The sequence below is a fragment of the Actinia tenebrosa genome, unplaced genomic scaffold (genome assembly GCF_029948245.1).
Source record: "Actinia tenebrosa isolate PJP-AT-01 unplaced genomic scaffold, QUT_ActTen_1.0 PGA_scaffold1__47_contigs__length_23844297, whole genome shotgun sequence".
In the NCBI taxonomy this organism is placed as follows: Eukaryota; Metazoa; Cnidaria; class Anthozoa; order Actiniaria; family Actiniidae; genus Actinia; species Actinia tenebrosa.
In genome coordinates, this window is record NW_028292578.1 from 4304961 (window position 1) to 4320969 (window position 16009).

General features: G+C 37.4%; 2 protein-coding genes across 2 annotated transcripts; one reads left to right on the forward strand and one right to left on the reverse strand.

Moving 5' to 3' along the window:
* The first annotated feature begins 435 nt into the window (after window positions 1-435).
* Window positions 436-11494, forward strand: LOC116303342 (dynein regulatory complex subunit 2). Its single transcript, XM_031712872.2, has 16 exons — window positions 436-555; window positions 2953-3102; window positions 3197-3278; window positions 4149-4319; window positions 5419-5503; window positions 5843-5981; window positions 6304-6378; window positions 6522-6644; window positions 7362-7439; window positions 7529-7599; window positions 8040-8109; window positions 9272-9424; window positions 10025-10075; window positions 10160-10253; window positions 10454-10526; window positions 11036-11494. Exons 1-16 carry the CDS (start codon window positions 487-489, stop codon window positions 11121-11123), a joined length of 1572 nt encoding a protein of 523 aa, XP_031568732.2. The 5' UTR covers window positions 436-486; the 3' UTR covers window positions 11124-11494.
* A 1301-nt stretch (window positions 11495-12795) lies between these two features.
* On the reverse strand, window positions 12796-15377 carry LOC148909724 (uncharacterized). The gene has a single exon (XM_089032292.1). The coding sequence runs from the start codon at window positions 15347-15349 to the stop codon at window positions 12953-12955; it is 2397 nt and encodes a 798-aa protein (XP_088888418.1). The 5' UTR covers window positions 15350-15377; the 3' UTR covers window positions 12796-12952.
* Between the last annotated feature and the right edge of the window lie 632 nt (window positions 15378-16009).

Sequence of the window (16009 nt, forward strand, 5' to 3'; positions counted from 1 at the left end):
AAGAATAGAGTCAATTCTGGCCTAGAATAATCCAGTTATCTACCAAAGAAATTAATTTGGATCGCCCATTACGTCCAATCTGTCAAACTTAGTCGAATGACATCTCTTCCTTAGCATTGTTAAGAGAGCTCTACGGCATATCATTTGCATAGCTTTGATGCATTTGTATAGTAATATGAGTCTTTTTCTTAACAATTCATACGAAAAAAACAAAAACGCTTAAAATCAAAAACTTTTAATACAAGTTGGTAAGTACGTTTCTTTTTTATATACTTGTTTAATTTACCAAAATCTTAGCGAAACCTAGTATTTGAGCACAATCTATTTTGGGTTGCCTGTATGTGTTATACCCTGTTGCATTTGTTTTTTCATTTTTCTTTCTTTTTCTTTCTATGATTCTATAATGGATTATTTTGAAACGTAGATTGACTATATCATGCCATGATGAAAATCTCTAACCTCTTTAAAACCATTTCAGTTTAAATCATGGCCTTTTCTGAATTCATTGTAGAGTTCTCGGGGGCGAAACGGCAACTAAAATCACAGGTTTTCAAGGTGAGCTACAAAATTTTAATAGCGCCTTTCGGTACGGCCCTCAATTGTCTTCCCTTATTAGCGAGGCGATATGAGTAGAATTAGGGTCGAATTGGGTTTCTAAAAGAACCAAATTTTCAGGAAATAAAGGTTTAAGCGTGCTAATGAATATGTGATATGGTGCCAACCGGGAATTTCATGCTGACGTGAGTTATCGGGATAGTTTCAAAACGTCGCCATCTTGAACCAGAAATGAAATATCAAAAATCAAGAATAAATAAATTCTGATTAAATTAATTTTATTTTGCTCGAAATATGTTTCTAGTTGTCTATCACTGAAACCTGAACACGATTTAAAACAATAAAGAGCAAAAAAGAAAGAAAAAGAAAAAGAAAAAAAGGAAGGAAAAAAAATTTTTTTTTTGTTCTGTAACTGTTTTCATGATCCGTGACTGCTCGTTTAATCGGAAGTCAGAGTTGCAACATACGCCGGAAGTGAACTATTTTGCTGCAGAAACCTAAAAGCAACGGCTTTATAAATATGCATGGTAAATATAGATAAAAAATAGTTATATAGACCCAGTAAATATAGATTACTTTCTACATTGACTTGTTATACAATCACATTATTGTCCCTGTATTTTAAAAACATTACTATTCTCTAGCTCTGCACTACTTTTCCTTTAAACTTTATTCTGCTTTGCTTTGCTTTGCTTTGCTTTGCTTTGCTTTGCTTTGCTTTGCTTTGCTTTGCTTTGCTTTGCTTTGCTTTGCTTTGTTTTGCCTACTCCTTATGTTGTATGTTCTGGACATTCATAACAGGTCTCGAGATCGAAGGCGCGGCTACCTTTCAAGATGGCGCAGCGAACTGTGAAGGCGACTATTTTATCGATAGAATTATCAGAAACATAAGCATCACGCTGTTCAAAGAACAATAACATTTCTACCTGATTATGCTGCAAAGTTTCCTCCTTTTTACCCAAAACCCCGAGAAGTTCTCGGTTTTGATATTCTGATTCTGTTGCTTTCCGGGCCTGCGTGAAAAAAGTATGTCTGTTTATAAAATGTGGATGTTAGCCATTTAGAGGCCGGGGGAAAAACTAGCTCGAGTTGGCATTGCAGTGCATTGTGGGGCTATTTTAGAGGACGAAATAGACGCTATCTTGAAATATGCCTAAAAAACCCCAACAATACATTGCAATGCCAGCTCGACGCAGTTTTTCCCTTAACCTCGGAATGGCCAAAAAGATGAAAGGGAATAATGCGCGCGGTAAACATGTTTCTGGAAACCCAGAAACATGTTTCCTCGTTTAGCCAGGTCCTCAGAATAGTTTCATTAACACACATTGTTTTACAGGGTTTCTCAATACATCAGAAAAAATCTGTTAACATTTGGTCAGCTATGATTTCAAGCTCACGCCCCCTCATGTGAGCCCATACAAATTATGTCTCAAAAACACGGTTTTTGGATCTTTTTTCAAAATAATGACTATCTAGGCAAAAAAAACAGAAGTCAGATTCAGTAATGATGAAAAGGTAAATTATACACCGTGAAAAGATGAAAAAGAAGACTAGTCAGATTCAGTTAATTCAACTATTCACGGACTGTATTATATGGTTTAGATTGAATTCTATTGAAAAAACCACAATTTTTCGCAGCTAAGAAGACCACACGCTCGCTTTTCTTTTTTTTTTCTCGGCCATTTCCTTCGGAAATCTGTCGGAAACCGAAGTGCCGAAATTTGAATTCGACGACTCGCCAACGGAAAAAATAGAGACTTGGAGCAAGTCTAGTCGTTTTGACAAATCGCCTGAAAACAAAATGTCGGAGGCCAAAAGGAGAAATGTCAAAAGCGAAAGTCTTTCATGACAAAATGCTGGACGACAAAGCCGCTTGAGACGAAATAGTCAAAATTTTGTTGTGACAAAGTGACTCGGAGCGGAAATTGATCAAAAAGACAAACTCACTTTTTAATATGGTCCTAAATCACTTTGACTTTTTAACTTTTGACATTTTTGACTTTTGTTAATGTCCGCTCTCGGCCACCGTAGGCACCATATCAGAATGCTAAAACCTTTATTTCCTGAAAATGTGGTGCTTTTTACCCAAAAGTAAACAATTAGCACGCACATTCGCCTCACTATATATAATCTAAAGGTTGGAAACTTCGGCTGATTTCAACTCCAAGTCACTCTACTTTAGCCTGCGAGCAGCCGAAAAATAAACGGCTGCACGCTCGATTTTTTCGACCAACATTTTATCAAAGTGGGGAGCGTGGGTTACCTGTGGTTATGATGGTCGAAACGAGATGTAAAGAGTTTTTTTGACCAGCGGTGTTGTTACCCATAGCAACGTAAATTAGCTGCCTCCATTTTTACTTAAAAGCAACTTTTCTTCGTTTTTCCTCAATTCTCTAGCCAAAAATGCCTCCAAAAAAGAAAAAGTCGGGCAAGAAAAAGCTTGCAAAGATGACTGAAGAGCAAAGACTTGTTTATTTGGAACAGAAGCGCCTTGCTGAGGAAGAAATGAGGAAAAAGAAAGAAGGCATGTTAACACAGTTTCTGAAGGTATGAAAACACACTTTTTATTCGAAAATAAAACGCTTGAATTTAACCCGAAAAATCATTAAGCATCCAATAACATTGTTGTTTTTTTTTTCAGGATAAATTAGCGAAAGAAGAAAAGAGTACGAAGTTTAACCTAAATAAACTACAAAACCAATGGCGAGTCATCATGAGAGAAGGTCTGTCTAAATGTATTTAAAAACATTATGTTATAAATTATTGTTATAACATATATCCGAAATTCAATATTAACATTGATTCAAGGAAGAGAGCGTTATTCTTTTCATTATGTACTTTTATTTTTGATTTCCACAAAATTATTATTTTTTGATTCCCAAAAATATGTGCCGTAAGAAGCAAGCTGTATCATTAGATGTACATACTGTACAATGGTATAGGATTGACACCTCAGCAATACCAGTACCAACTGAATCGCACACATGGATATTTTTTGACACTCAACATGTTTAAAACTAAATAATGAAAAGCTGACTTCAACAGCAGCTAAACTTATTTAAACAGCTTAACTGCAGGATACTCTGCCACTCCCCCTGTCCTTTGTGTAAAAACTTTGACAAGTGAGAAAGTTCATAGTCTTTTAGATGGAAAGGGATCACTAGACTCATGCAAAAATTGTCCCCCACCTCCCCCAGCATCACCATGATTCTTTCTACATATGTTGATTCTTTAAGGGAGGAAAACTGAGGACTTAGAGAAAAGCAAGCAACTGAGTTCACACACCATGGAAAGTCTTAATACAGATAGTCTCCCCTACAGCCACTTTCAGTGTCGTCACACAGCAACGCTTTCCCCCCTGAGCTACTCAGGGGAGAAAGTGTTGCATGAGAACACTGAAAAAAGCTATGCGGGAGACTAGAATACAGACCACTCTATTTTGAAAATACAAATGAAATCACACTGGATTGAAAATTATGTGCTCAAGGCATTTCATAATTTTTTAAGGGGCCTATTGTATGATGTACCACAGAGATTTGAATACATTAAAAGAGCATGATACTGAGGAACATTGTTTGTTAATATTTTCACAGCCAAGTCTCAGGAGTTAAAGAAAGATATTGAAGTGCTCAGTCAGACATTTGAGAGGGTGATTGACAGAAAAGAGGCCATAATAAAATCACTTGTGAAGGATATAGAAGAAGCTGAAGAACAATACCAGATGGCACTCAGAAGTCATCTACAAAATGAAGACAGATTAATAGGTAAGTCAGTATATTATTAACTACAGCTAGAAGGGAAAAGAGATATGAATAGGGAATGAAAGAGAAGAGAAATATTAAGTTTATGCAATTTTAGGGACTGGTCTTTGTTTAAAGGTAAGGGCTGGTACAAAAAGAGGTATATCATGCTTATTACTTGTACAAAAAATGTGCCAGGTTAATGGGAAGGGCTTAAAATAATGGTTGGACATTCAGGACATTGTCTGGCCAGAACTGGGACTTGTCCAATCAAAACTTTGCCTTGCCTGGTCATTTTGACCAGAGTAACCTTTATTCAGAAATAAGTTATGACAAAGCTGAAACTAATTTGGCTTGTGATCATGACTGGCGGCTGATGAGCCGTTATTTTTTCAAGTCCTGATGGGTGATAGACTATTGCCATTCAAAATGAAGAATAACAAAGATACACTGTATGTAGTGTTTTGTCACCATGTCTTTATTTTGAAGTTTTTTAATGGTGGTCATTGTTATTGACTACTGTAAATGGTTAGACAATGTAAAGACAAGGTACATTAATTGTGGGAAGGTACATGGGAAAATTATCAGCTTGACAGCAGTCATTTGTCCAGATTACAAACCTGTCACAATGTTTTGTCTCGATTATCAGGGGCAGATCCAGGATTTTTTCAAAAGGGGGGGTTGTAGCATTGATTGAGGCACCTGTTTGGCAGGAAAGTTAGCACAGGGCTCCCAAACGGAAGTAGGTCTTATGAAAATGATTATTTGCTGCAGGCGAGCATGTTTGTTTCAGGCCCCACACACGGCATTTAGAAGGAAAAAAAAAAGGAAAAAAAGCGAGGGAAATGTGCTTGGCACCCCTGTTTTAATAAAACTCGTGATGCTGTTGGTGTTGTCATGAAAAAAAAAATTATATTAATAAATCACGATGGCTCTCATAGTGGGGGTTGCAACCCCCAAAACCCACCCCTAGATCCGCCACTGATTATCCCATAGCAATGAAAATCATGGACAATTTTCCTGAACCCCATTTTGTGAAGCAAATGTTTTTACATTACAATACGTTTTAATTCTATGCTCCTACGGTGTAAGTGATTTTTCTTTTTTCATATTGAACTTTTAGATCTTCAGCAGAGAAGATTAAAGGAGCATAAAGATGAATTTAATCAAGAACAAGAGATTATTAAGGTTGAATTTGATACAGAAAGGTAATAGCCATCTTCATTTATCAAGGTTTTAAGTTCCGAGTCTGATAGGAACATGTTACTACCACAGTTATAATAGTGTACAAACATGCACATTAATATTATTCATCCTTGTATTTCAGGAGATTTGTTTTGCTTGTTCCTAATTACTACATGTTGTTATCTATCAAAGTATATGTTAACATTTTTATTTTCTGGCATTCAGAGTTATTATTGTCAGTTGGCCATCAATTTGCCATTTTGGACCAATAGTGTTAAAAATCAGCTGTGTTTCATAATAGTAGCCTTTAATTGCTTGCAGAGCTATGCAATTTATTAATTCATCAACTATTTGTTTCTTAGAGAAAAGATACAGAGTCAACATAAGAAAGAAATGCATGATATTCAAGACATCATGTTTGCTATGGAAGAGGAATGGAATGAGCAAGAAAGTGAAGCCAAGCAAGATTTCCAAAGTCTTAGAGATGAGATCAAAAACAAGGTATTAAAATGAAAAGCACTCTAAGGGAATGTACAATTTGAATGTTTGTGATGGGTCAATTCTTATTTTGTCCAAAGCTGTAATCCTTATTGACTTAATAGTAGGAGGCTAGGGTCATAAATTTCTTACTAATGAGTGAATGGGAGAGGGATACAACCATTAATATTATTTTTTAAGCTTAGTGCAAGTTCCCCACCCTACCCTTCCTACCCTAATGAAAAACATGCCTTCTCTAAATTATATTATCTTAAAAATATAGTTCACTTTGAATGAATGTGCATGCTGGTATTTTTTATTTTATTTTATATTTTTATGTAAATAGAACATAGAAGAAAAACATGCACTAAGGATTCAGCTAGAAGGAACAGTGGAAGATCTTTGGAGACAGTTCCAACAGGTACTGTAAGGCCATGTCATGGAGAGGAGACACATGGAGAGGGGTTACACTACTACACATTCTGTCCTAAGGAATTATCCTGTCAACCTTAATAGTGTTTTTAATTTTTGATTTTGAAATAAGATTGTTGGAATATATTATAGGCACTGAAGAACTACAATGAGACAACTGAAGAGAGAAAACTAGCATTTGAAAATTTGAAAGCAAAAGACGAGAAGAGTGCCAAAGAAATAGAGACACAGATGAGAAAACTACAAAGAATACAGGTACTGTATATTTATAATATGCTATTGATGCTTGTGGCATAAATGGATCAGAATAGTGTGATCATCAGGAATACTAGTCTTGGAGTACATGATGATGCCCGGGGGGGGTACTCCCCTATATTTGCTATACGGGTATGTGCCGCCCTATATGGTATAGGGTATGGTTTTTTCGGCTTTTGGGTCTGGGGTAGGGTATCATTTTTTGACATTTTGTCTGGGATAGGGTATCATTTTTGTCTGGGATAGGGTTAACAATTTGGTTGTTTTTGTCTGGCGAATAGGCTACGCTTCTGCCGGCACAAAGACAATAAAAACGTTAGTAAATATTGATTGCAATCTATTAAATAACCGTCTTTTCCGTCTTTTAGTCTGGGATAGGGTGTACAATTCTTAGCCTTAGTCTGGGGTAGGGTATGTAAATTCAAAAATTTAGGTCTGGGATAGGGTCAGGGTTTTGAGGTCCTGGCGGCACACCCCTACCCAAGTTCCCGGGTGATGATGGCAGTAGTTTTTTGATGCTAATAAATTGTGACACATGCTTATGTATCAGTGGTTTTATAGTAGGTATTGATATTGCTGTTGCAGTTGATAATGATGCTGATGATAGTGGTGATGCTTCTGTTGCTGTCGATGCTGATGTTGATGTTGTTCAAGATGGCGATGGAGTTGTGCTGAGGACATAAACAATGAATATTAACTTCTGTAATATATTTTCAGGACAACATTTCTCAGATCAAGGCTAAAATGGCATCCAACTCTAGAGAATGTGATGAAAGAAACAGAATGATCAAAGATGTGAGTACAAGAGTTATCCGTTGTTAATTTAACTCAGATTCATTTTTCCTGATTATAAAATGTTAACATCTCACTGCATTCGTCTTTAGCAAAGAGAAGTTGTTGGAGTACAGTTTCATGAGCTGAAAGCTGAAATGAATAAAATGCGAGACACCGAAAGGTGAGCAGTAGGATACAGCACAACAGCCATTACACAATGCAATGCAATACAACACAATGTGTTGCTACACAACTGCTGCTGCTACATGCTGTGCTTCTCTTCAAGCCCTTCTTTCATGTTCTGCTAATCCCTGTGTGCTTTACAACTACAAAAACCCAGACACTTTTTTAATTTCTAAATGTCACAAACAGAATACCCCATAACTTCCCACTGTATCAAGTGATGGCACATCACATCACATCCCATGTAATATATATTACTTATCAATGCAAATCTCACTTCAGAGGGAGTTAGTCACACTACAACACAACTCTGCAAAGCAATACATAAAACAAAACAATACAACACTCCACAATGCTCCACTGCACAGCACCACAACATAGTGCTATGCACAGCCATGGCTATGCCAAACCTTCAATTAGAATGCATTTTGTTGTCAGGTCACGTTTAACTCAACTAACCTTACAAAGTAATGCTGCAATCAAGAAGCTAAAAGTCAAACATGAAATGGTAAGAGTTACAGTGTACATAGTGGTATTGTACATGTGTATATTATGATACTAATGTTATCTGTCCGTACAGTAAGTAGTACAATCAATTGCTTCATTTTTCGCTGATGATGGGCCATGAACCTGAAAGCTTGGCTATTCAAATCATTAATGGTTGAAGAAACCATGATATGATGAAACCAACCAACAAGGAAATTTTTAGATTGAATGCTGCTGCTGCTAATGATGATGATGTTGATGCTAATGATAATGGTGATGGTATTGATAATGATAGTCTCTGCAACTGCTGATAATGTTGATGCTAATGATAATGATGATGGTATTGATAGTGATAGTCTCTGCAACTGCTGCTGCTGATGATGTTGATGCTAATGATAATGGTGATGGTAGTGATAGTGATAGTCTCTGCAACTGCTGATGATGATGATGTTAATGCTAATGATAATGGTAGTGATAGTGATAGTCTCTGCAACTGCTGCTGTTCCTGATGATCATAAAGTTGATGATGATAATGCTGATGATGGAGATTAGTATAGGAAATCGCACGATCTCGAGTACAATTTGGAAATTAATAGACACGAGTAATGTTTTGAAAGTTCTTATAATTGCACGAGCCTTTAGGCGAGTGCAATTAAAGAACTTTCAAAACATTACGAGTGTCTATTAATTCCAAATTGTACGAGAAGATCGTGTGATTTTTTGTTTATAGTTCACTCAACAAAATTTCAGTAAAAAATTCGAAGCGACGCCGTTCATCTTTGTCTATTTGGCGGCCGATTTTCAGTCCATCGTGCAACTGAAATGCATAAAAAAGATTAGTTCTTACGGCTTTAAAATTTTATTTATGTTTTTTAAGTACAAAATGATAGAAAATAATTGTTTTGACATTGTTTTGGCCTTGTTGCCATAGCGACTTAATTCGGTACTCCTACGGAGTACAATTAACGCTATAATTGTACTCCTCTCGACCAATCAGAGTCGAGTAATTTTGTTGAGTGTACTATAATGTTGATAATGGTCGGTGGTAGGAAATGATAGTGATTCTGTTGTTGATGATAATGGTACGATAATTACATGAGATGGTGATGGATAATTACTAGATATTATAATGATAACTACATGATGAAGAAGTTCTATAGCTATTCACTGGTTGTCTTATGTAGGGAGAAAGAATAGTCAAATTGGCTGAAATGTGCCGTAAGCTCGAAACAGAACAAGAAAAGGTTCTTCCTTTCTACGCTTCATCATTATCACCAGAAGAAGAAGATGACGTGGCAGCCGCTGTACAGGAGGCACCTTCTGAAGCTTTGGCCGAGGTAAGTGTAAAGAGCTGTAAAGTATATCAATCATGCAATTAAACGTTTACCAATAATCCCTGAGTTAACGCAAAGAAAAAAAAAACCACAAAGATGAATTTTCCAATTCCCGAAACACATTCCACTTGTCTCGTATCAATGGCATTGGGCTGTCAAAATCGCCGTTAGCTCAAGTTGGTAGCAGTGGTCGTGCAGGAAGTCGTCGTCCAAGCCTTTGCTGGACCAGCACTCAGTGTCTTAAAATAACTGACGTCCCTTTGGCGTCCCTGCCCTCACGGGAAAACTGAACGAAATAAATGAAATATTGGGTACTAAAAAATCCTTTGGATCCTAATATGACGAAATATGTGGGTCCCAAGATCCAAATTTTAGCGTACATGCCGCAGATAGTCGATGCTTTTCTAATAGGAAGTCAGTTTTGGAGGCAACTTTCCCTCTAATAAAACTGTGAATTAAAGAACGCTGCCGCTGTATACCAAAGTTTGATTGGCTGAGAACATCGCCTCATTACCAGAACATTGCAGGTCGCTTTCACGCAATGAAACTATATCAGCATCATCAGACTATGAATTCACCATCAATCGACTTCTATTGTTACAGATCCTGCATGAGTATTCTTCGCTTGAAAACTTCTGGAAGAGATATAATAAGGTACATTATACTTTTTCTTCTTATTCTTGGTCAGGGAATATTTGTTCAAAAGCTAATAAGGTTGGTTCATGATAATTTCTCCAGGTTTTACTCGATAAGCTCGCTCTGGATAAGGAAAAACACTCGTTATTACAAGAGAATCAACAGTTGAGAGCGATTCTGAAACAATACCTCGATGGTAAGTCAAACAAAAAATCCCTGATGTATTACTTCTCTTCCTCTTCTTATGTATTTTCCTTGCTTTGTTTCTTCGTTCGTCCCTTCCCTTTCATTTCGGTTCTTATTTTTCTTTCGTTTCTGCTTTCTTTCTTTCTCTCTCTCTCTCCCTCTTTCTTTCTTTCTTCAAGCTACTAATCTGACTGTACGTAATCTTTTTAGGTATCTCGGTGAATGATGAGATTCTCAGCACACACAACCCATTGTTCATCGTTAACAATAAAACCAACGTTAAGTAAGTATTGACACCCCGTCTTGATCAAAATTCATCTTTATGGTACGCGCATACCGCAAGTGGTCCATGCCATGTGGCGCGCCGATATATTTACATAGTAGCTTACACAAGACTCTATAGGCCTCGGGGCGGGTCTGTAGGCCGCGATCGATATCTTAAAATTCAGGCTTGATTGCAAGGATTTGCTCGTATGATACTTTGTGTATTGTACAAACACGTACATAAGCAAATACATTTGTTGGTAGGAATAAAATAATGTACAACATACGATGTTACTACCTTTCGCAAATTTTAAGAAAACTTTTGGTAGAAACGTAAGTCAGTTTATTATTACCAGTAGCGAGGATAGAAGGATAGACCTTTTGCTACCGTAAGGGCATCTCTTGTTTTTTTGGCGTTCCTCATAAGGAAAAGAAAAGGCATTCCTGCAGGCAGGGGTCACTATGCTGCAGGCAGGCGAGAAGAAGTAGTTTTCTAATTTAGTTATATTTGTTTTGTTTTGTTTTTAGGTTATCAGTGCCTGTAGTGGACCCTCGTGTAAAGCGCTCCGGGCCCACAGTAGTAGAGGCTGCACATGTCGTCAAACATGCTATATAACTGCAGACATTATAGGTCTAACATTTGTATATAGCTTGTTTTTGTGTTCATCTTACATTGTAAATACTGGTTGTCGCAATAAACTAATATAATAATTATCCGATACACATAAAGTTAGGTTTAATCCACGGGTGTAGAATCAGTGGACCATTTCGGCAATTTTACTTTTCAATTAAAATACCAAAAACTTTCGTCAAAACTGGCATGTTTTTCGAGATTTCACATTTTATTCGTAACATACATGCAAGATGGAAGACCAGAAAATTAAAGGACCCTTTACTTGAATAATTTCTAGAAGTGTCAAACTAAGAAAAGCCTTGTGTTTTTCATGCGCCGCCGATTTATGATGAAGAAAAAACCCAGACAAACGATGATCTTTTTCGTGGTATGGATGTATACTTGAAGGAACCAAAAACGGGAAAGTTTTTTTGTCTCGTTTATTCCTTAGGGGCAGGAAAAAAATTAGAGATGGGGGGGGGGGGGGGGGGGGCTGGTGCAAATGGGGGGAGGGTCATTATTTTTCATGGAGGCTAAAAGGGAGGGCCAGAAAGAATTGTGCAAGTCTTAAGGGGAGGGCCAAACTTTTTCGTGCATGAAAATTAGGTCAAAAGAAATGTAAAAATCCCAAGGTGGGGGACTCTCTTGGGGGGCTCTACGGACGGTTTTGAAAATAACCCTAAAAGGTACGCATGAATTAACTGAGATGCTGATTTCAAACCCTAAAAGGTACGACCACATTTCAAATGACGTTTCCAACCATTATATTCTTGTATTATTTTATGACGTTTGATATTTTTCAAAACGAACAAATCTGACCCTAAAAGGTACGGAGTCAGCCGGAGACCCCAAGAGGTACGCGAGGTCTCATTTTCGACCCTAAAAGGTCCGTCGAGCCCTCCTACCCACTTTTCAGGTGACTTATAAATTTGTCTATACACAAAGTTTTCAAAGGCCAATGTTGATGGTCAGAAATTGCTATTTTAGGTGGTCTCCCCCAAAGAAAATTTTGAAATTTCAGGTTTGCAAGATGTCAGGAAATGCATCGAAACATGAAGCTTTGCATGAATTTTTTTCTTTGGGGTTCGTTACGCACGATAATTATTTTCTAGTTTTAGGCTGTGCTCGAATTTTTTTGTATTCTTGTCAGATTTTGCTTGAAGCAGAACAAACGGATACTTCTAGCAGAGAAACCTCTCTTAACAGTCACCGTGATAAGTTGTTAAATATTTATTGGCCTTAAGCAAATATTCGATCTGAGAGACAGATTTTTAGGCTAGGCCCGTTCTCTAGTATGACTTCGATAAAAATAAAAGTCAATTACTGTCAGATTAACTATCTATCCAATCACATGCACTCGCTTTACATTTGTAAAGAGTATAAGGAACAAACACTGTTTGTTCCTTACTGCAAAAAAAAAAAAAGAAAAAAAAAAGAAACTTGCCCCTTTTTGGTTCCTTCAATTTTACGTCCATAACACGAAAAATTAAGGGCACTTTTTTTTGTTTTTTGTTTTGTTTTTTGTTGTTGTTGTTTTTGTTGTTGTTGTTGTTTATTAAGGATATATAGTCTTTAATCAATAATTAATAATAACAATAATCTCTAATCAATAATTAATAAATTTTAAATATTTATTCCTTCTTTTCAAGATTGTAAAAAACGAATAGAATTTGTCCATTATTTAAATATGAATATGTTAATATATAATACTTACAAAGAAGAAGGAATTATAAGATGAAAAACTGACTAATAAGGAAAATTGAAATATATATTAAATATATAACTATGTATCTTTATCTAAAAATCTACGTTAATAAGCTAAAAATCTAAATTTATAAAATGGCGCTTTCAGCAACCTGAATGTCTAAGTCTATGTTGTTTATATCATTATAAGTTCTTTTTATAGTCCTTGAGCCTCGTAGACATACAAGTGCAGATCTTAACAGAGAGAAACAAGTCTTGGCCCTAATCCATGCCATTGTTTTGTGGTACTCTTCACCTTTCTTTCGGGCTATCAGTTCAGCAAGCCTGCTGTGATATGTTTTGCATTCTTTACTCATACCTCCTGTTGTACAAAAGACAAGGGGAGTAAATGTTCCATGTTCGATTTCGTTTACTCTTTCGGTGTATTTCCGCTTCTTGTCATTTTCATGTAGCTTGTAGATTTTGGGTAGATCTAGATCTTTGTACGTATCTGCATTTGGGTGACAAACCCTTACATCAAAAAAGGCAGAACGTTGCTTCTCCCAGAAACCTCGTGCATGGATGTCAAGTCTTGCGTCTGCAGCTTTGTTTGCTCCTTTGCTTAGTTTCTCATCTGAGATTGATTGTAACAAGGGCTCAATCTCTACGTCGTTGCATACTGTGCTAAGAAGCTCAGCCTCCAGATTGCGTAATTCGTTGTGACGTTGAATTACGAATCCACCACGTTTACATATCATTGCGTGATCGACCGAGAAATCTTCACCACATACACACTTTGATGGAATGTCTCTGAAAGACCAATTATAACGGAGACGTAAAGCGTCTCTAAATTCTCTCTTGTTCAAGTCGAATCCCATTTCCTTAAGAGGAATTACAGTTAACCAGGTTGATGCTCCTTTCTCTGCGGCTAAGTCCAAGGATCTGGCTGTAATCTTTGGTAGACTTTCCTTCAGGCTTTCAAACGCATCTTTGGATGCTTTTTCTTTCTCAGTGTGACATTTCTGCTTTGCTGTTTTCACTTCAATTTCATCTGGCAACTCGTGAGACTGGGAGATAATCTTCTCCACAAGTGGGGCACTTACTTTGACTGACGATGAGAATTCATACTTTGCGTCAATACACGGGTTAGTAATACCGATACCTCCATATCGTGTCGGTAGCGATAAAATCTTGCGATCATCTTCATCACAATCTTTTTGTGTCATGGCGGGTATAAACACGTCGGAGATGGCAGCTTCTAAAGGTTTCAGTAGGTCTGAGATATCTGGAAGTGTGCGAAGAAAGTACGTCCAGCGATGTTTTAAGCCAAACGTGTAGGCAGCGTAACAGGCCTGTGGCTGTGATAGAGCAAATTCTGCTAATTTGGTGATCTCGTTCACCCAGTTGTCAATCTTTTCCGTGACGTACTCGTTTAGAAACGATCTGGAACCAAGAACTGCACCAAGATGTTTGTGCCCCTCCACTGTTACATTAATGGGTGTATCCTTAAAAGTTTCTCTGACGATTTCTTCTTTTGGTGGCTTTACTATAACCCAGCACTTCTTTGCGTTGGGGAAGTACCCAAGATCTGGTCCGTACTGGTTAAGAGTGTCCCACCATTTTTTAAGATCCGCTGCTTTTCCTACACCACTAGCGTCATCAGCGAACCAGCATTGCTTGGCGTCAGAAAAAGCCTGCAATGTTGTAATAAGAGGCTGCATACTCAACGCGTACATACCCATAGCCAGTGGGTCACCTTGTGTTGTTCCCTCAGCTGACACGAGTTCTTTCCCGCCTGTGATGAATAATCTTGCTGACTGTCTGTACGAGTTGATGGCATAAACTGCAATAATAGGGCAAAGGATTCTGATGTTGTGCAAAGCAGCAGCTCTGTTTAGTGAGTTGAAAGCATTTGATGCATCAATAAGAAGTACGGCATCTGTGTTATCTGCAGCAAAGATAGTATTCATTGCGTGAACTGCAGCTTCATTCCCTGATCTCTGGCCTGCACACAATTGGAGAGAGCCACTGGTCTCGATGACGTCATCCTTTGACACATTCATTACGCACTTTCCAATGATTCTTCTGATTACCTCTCCAACTCCAATGGGTCTTACGCTGCCTTCACCTTTGTCAAGCGGTATCAAACGACTTGCAACTAATGCCTCTATGGTGGTGGGATCTACATATGTTGTACAGAGGATCTTTGTCATTGTGGCTAGTGCTTCACAAAGCTTTGAGGAGGATTGCTTGAATGACTTACAGGCAAGAATTCTTCTGAAGCCATTAGCGTCAATACCTGAAGGGCCACCCGAGCCTTTAGTTCTCAGGGCTGCTTGTCTGATCATATCACCGTCTATCTCACTATAAATTGACTCGGGTATCTCATCATCAATTGGGCCGAATAGCAATGATCCCAATTTCGCTGGCTGTGGTTCAGGATGCTTCTCCTTGAGTTGAGTCATGACGTCATCTGTAAGTGGTAATATGCCTCCGTTTGTTGATTCATTTAAGAAGCGCAATGCTGAGTTAATTTGTCCTTCCATCACAAGTTTTGCAAAGACTTTTGATCGATCAGGTGGTATGTTGTTGTTGTTGTTGTTTTTTTTTTGTTTTGTTTTTGTTTGTTTGTTTTTTTGTTTTGTCAGAGCGATAACTAAAAACGTTAGCATTTTTCGAGTTTTCTCCGGTTTAACAAAAATCAGCAGAACTACCCAAAACACGTAATTTTGAGGGAGAGCGTCAAGGTCAAGGTCGAAAACAAAGAATCTTGAGAAGCCAACGATGTAGTGCATTTTGATTTCAGTTTTTCACTCCATGGTTTTTATTATGATAATTGATTTTTTTCCTCGATTTCATTTTCATCTTTTAGTTTGATCTAATTTATTTGGGCTTCTTGTGCCTATTATATTGGGGCTCCGCTTTTATTAGGCAGCGCCGAAATCTATATATCATGGCTTATTTGTTAAAGTGCTATAATTTCATCAGAATCGGAAAACTAACGTATAGTACTATTAACAGAAGAATGACGTCAAAATCGCTTTATTCTCAAGTGACAAAAGGAACTATTTTTAGAATTGAGGTCAATCGGCTGCCAAGGTCGTTTCGTTTTTCCAGCCAATGTTGGGAGAATTGGAATTCCAAAAAAGTTCTTCTTTAGTTTTGTCTAATTCTTCAATGTTCCTTAAACTTTTCTTTACTATCAT

Excerpts from the sequence above, each read along its gene's own strand:
- LOC116303342 (XM_031712872.2), top strand. The coding sequence starts at position 487 with ATGGCCTTTTCTGAATTCATTGTAGAGTTCTCGGGGGCGAAACGGCAA. Across the intron at positions 3,103-3,196 it reads TGTTAACACAGTTTCTGAAG|GATAAATTAGCGAAAGAAGA; the intron begins GTATGAAAACAC and ends TTTTTTTTTCAG. Across the intron at positions 8,110-9,271 it reads TAAAAGTCAAACATGAAATG|GGAGAAAGAATAGTCAAATT; the intron begins GTAAGAGTTACA and ends TGTCTTATGTAG.
- LOC148909724 (XM_089032292.1), bottom strand. The coding sequence starts at position 15,349 with ATGGAAGGACAAATTAACTCAGCATTGCGCTTCTTAAATGAATCAACA.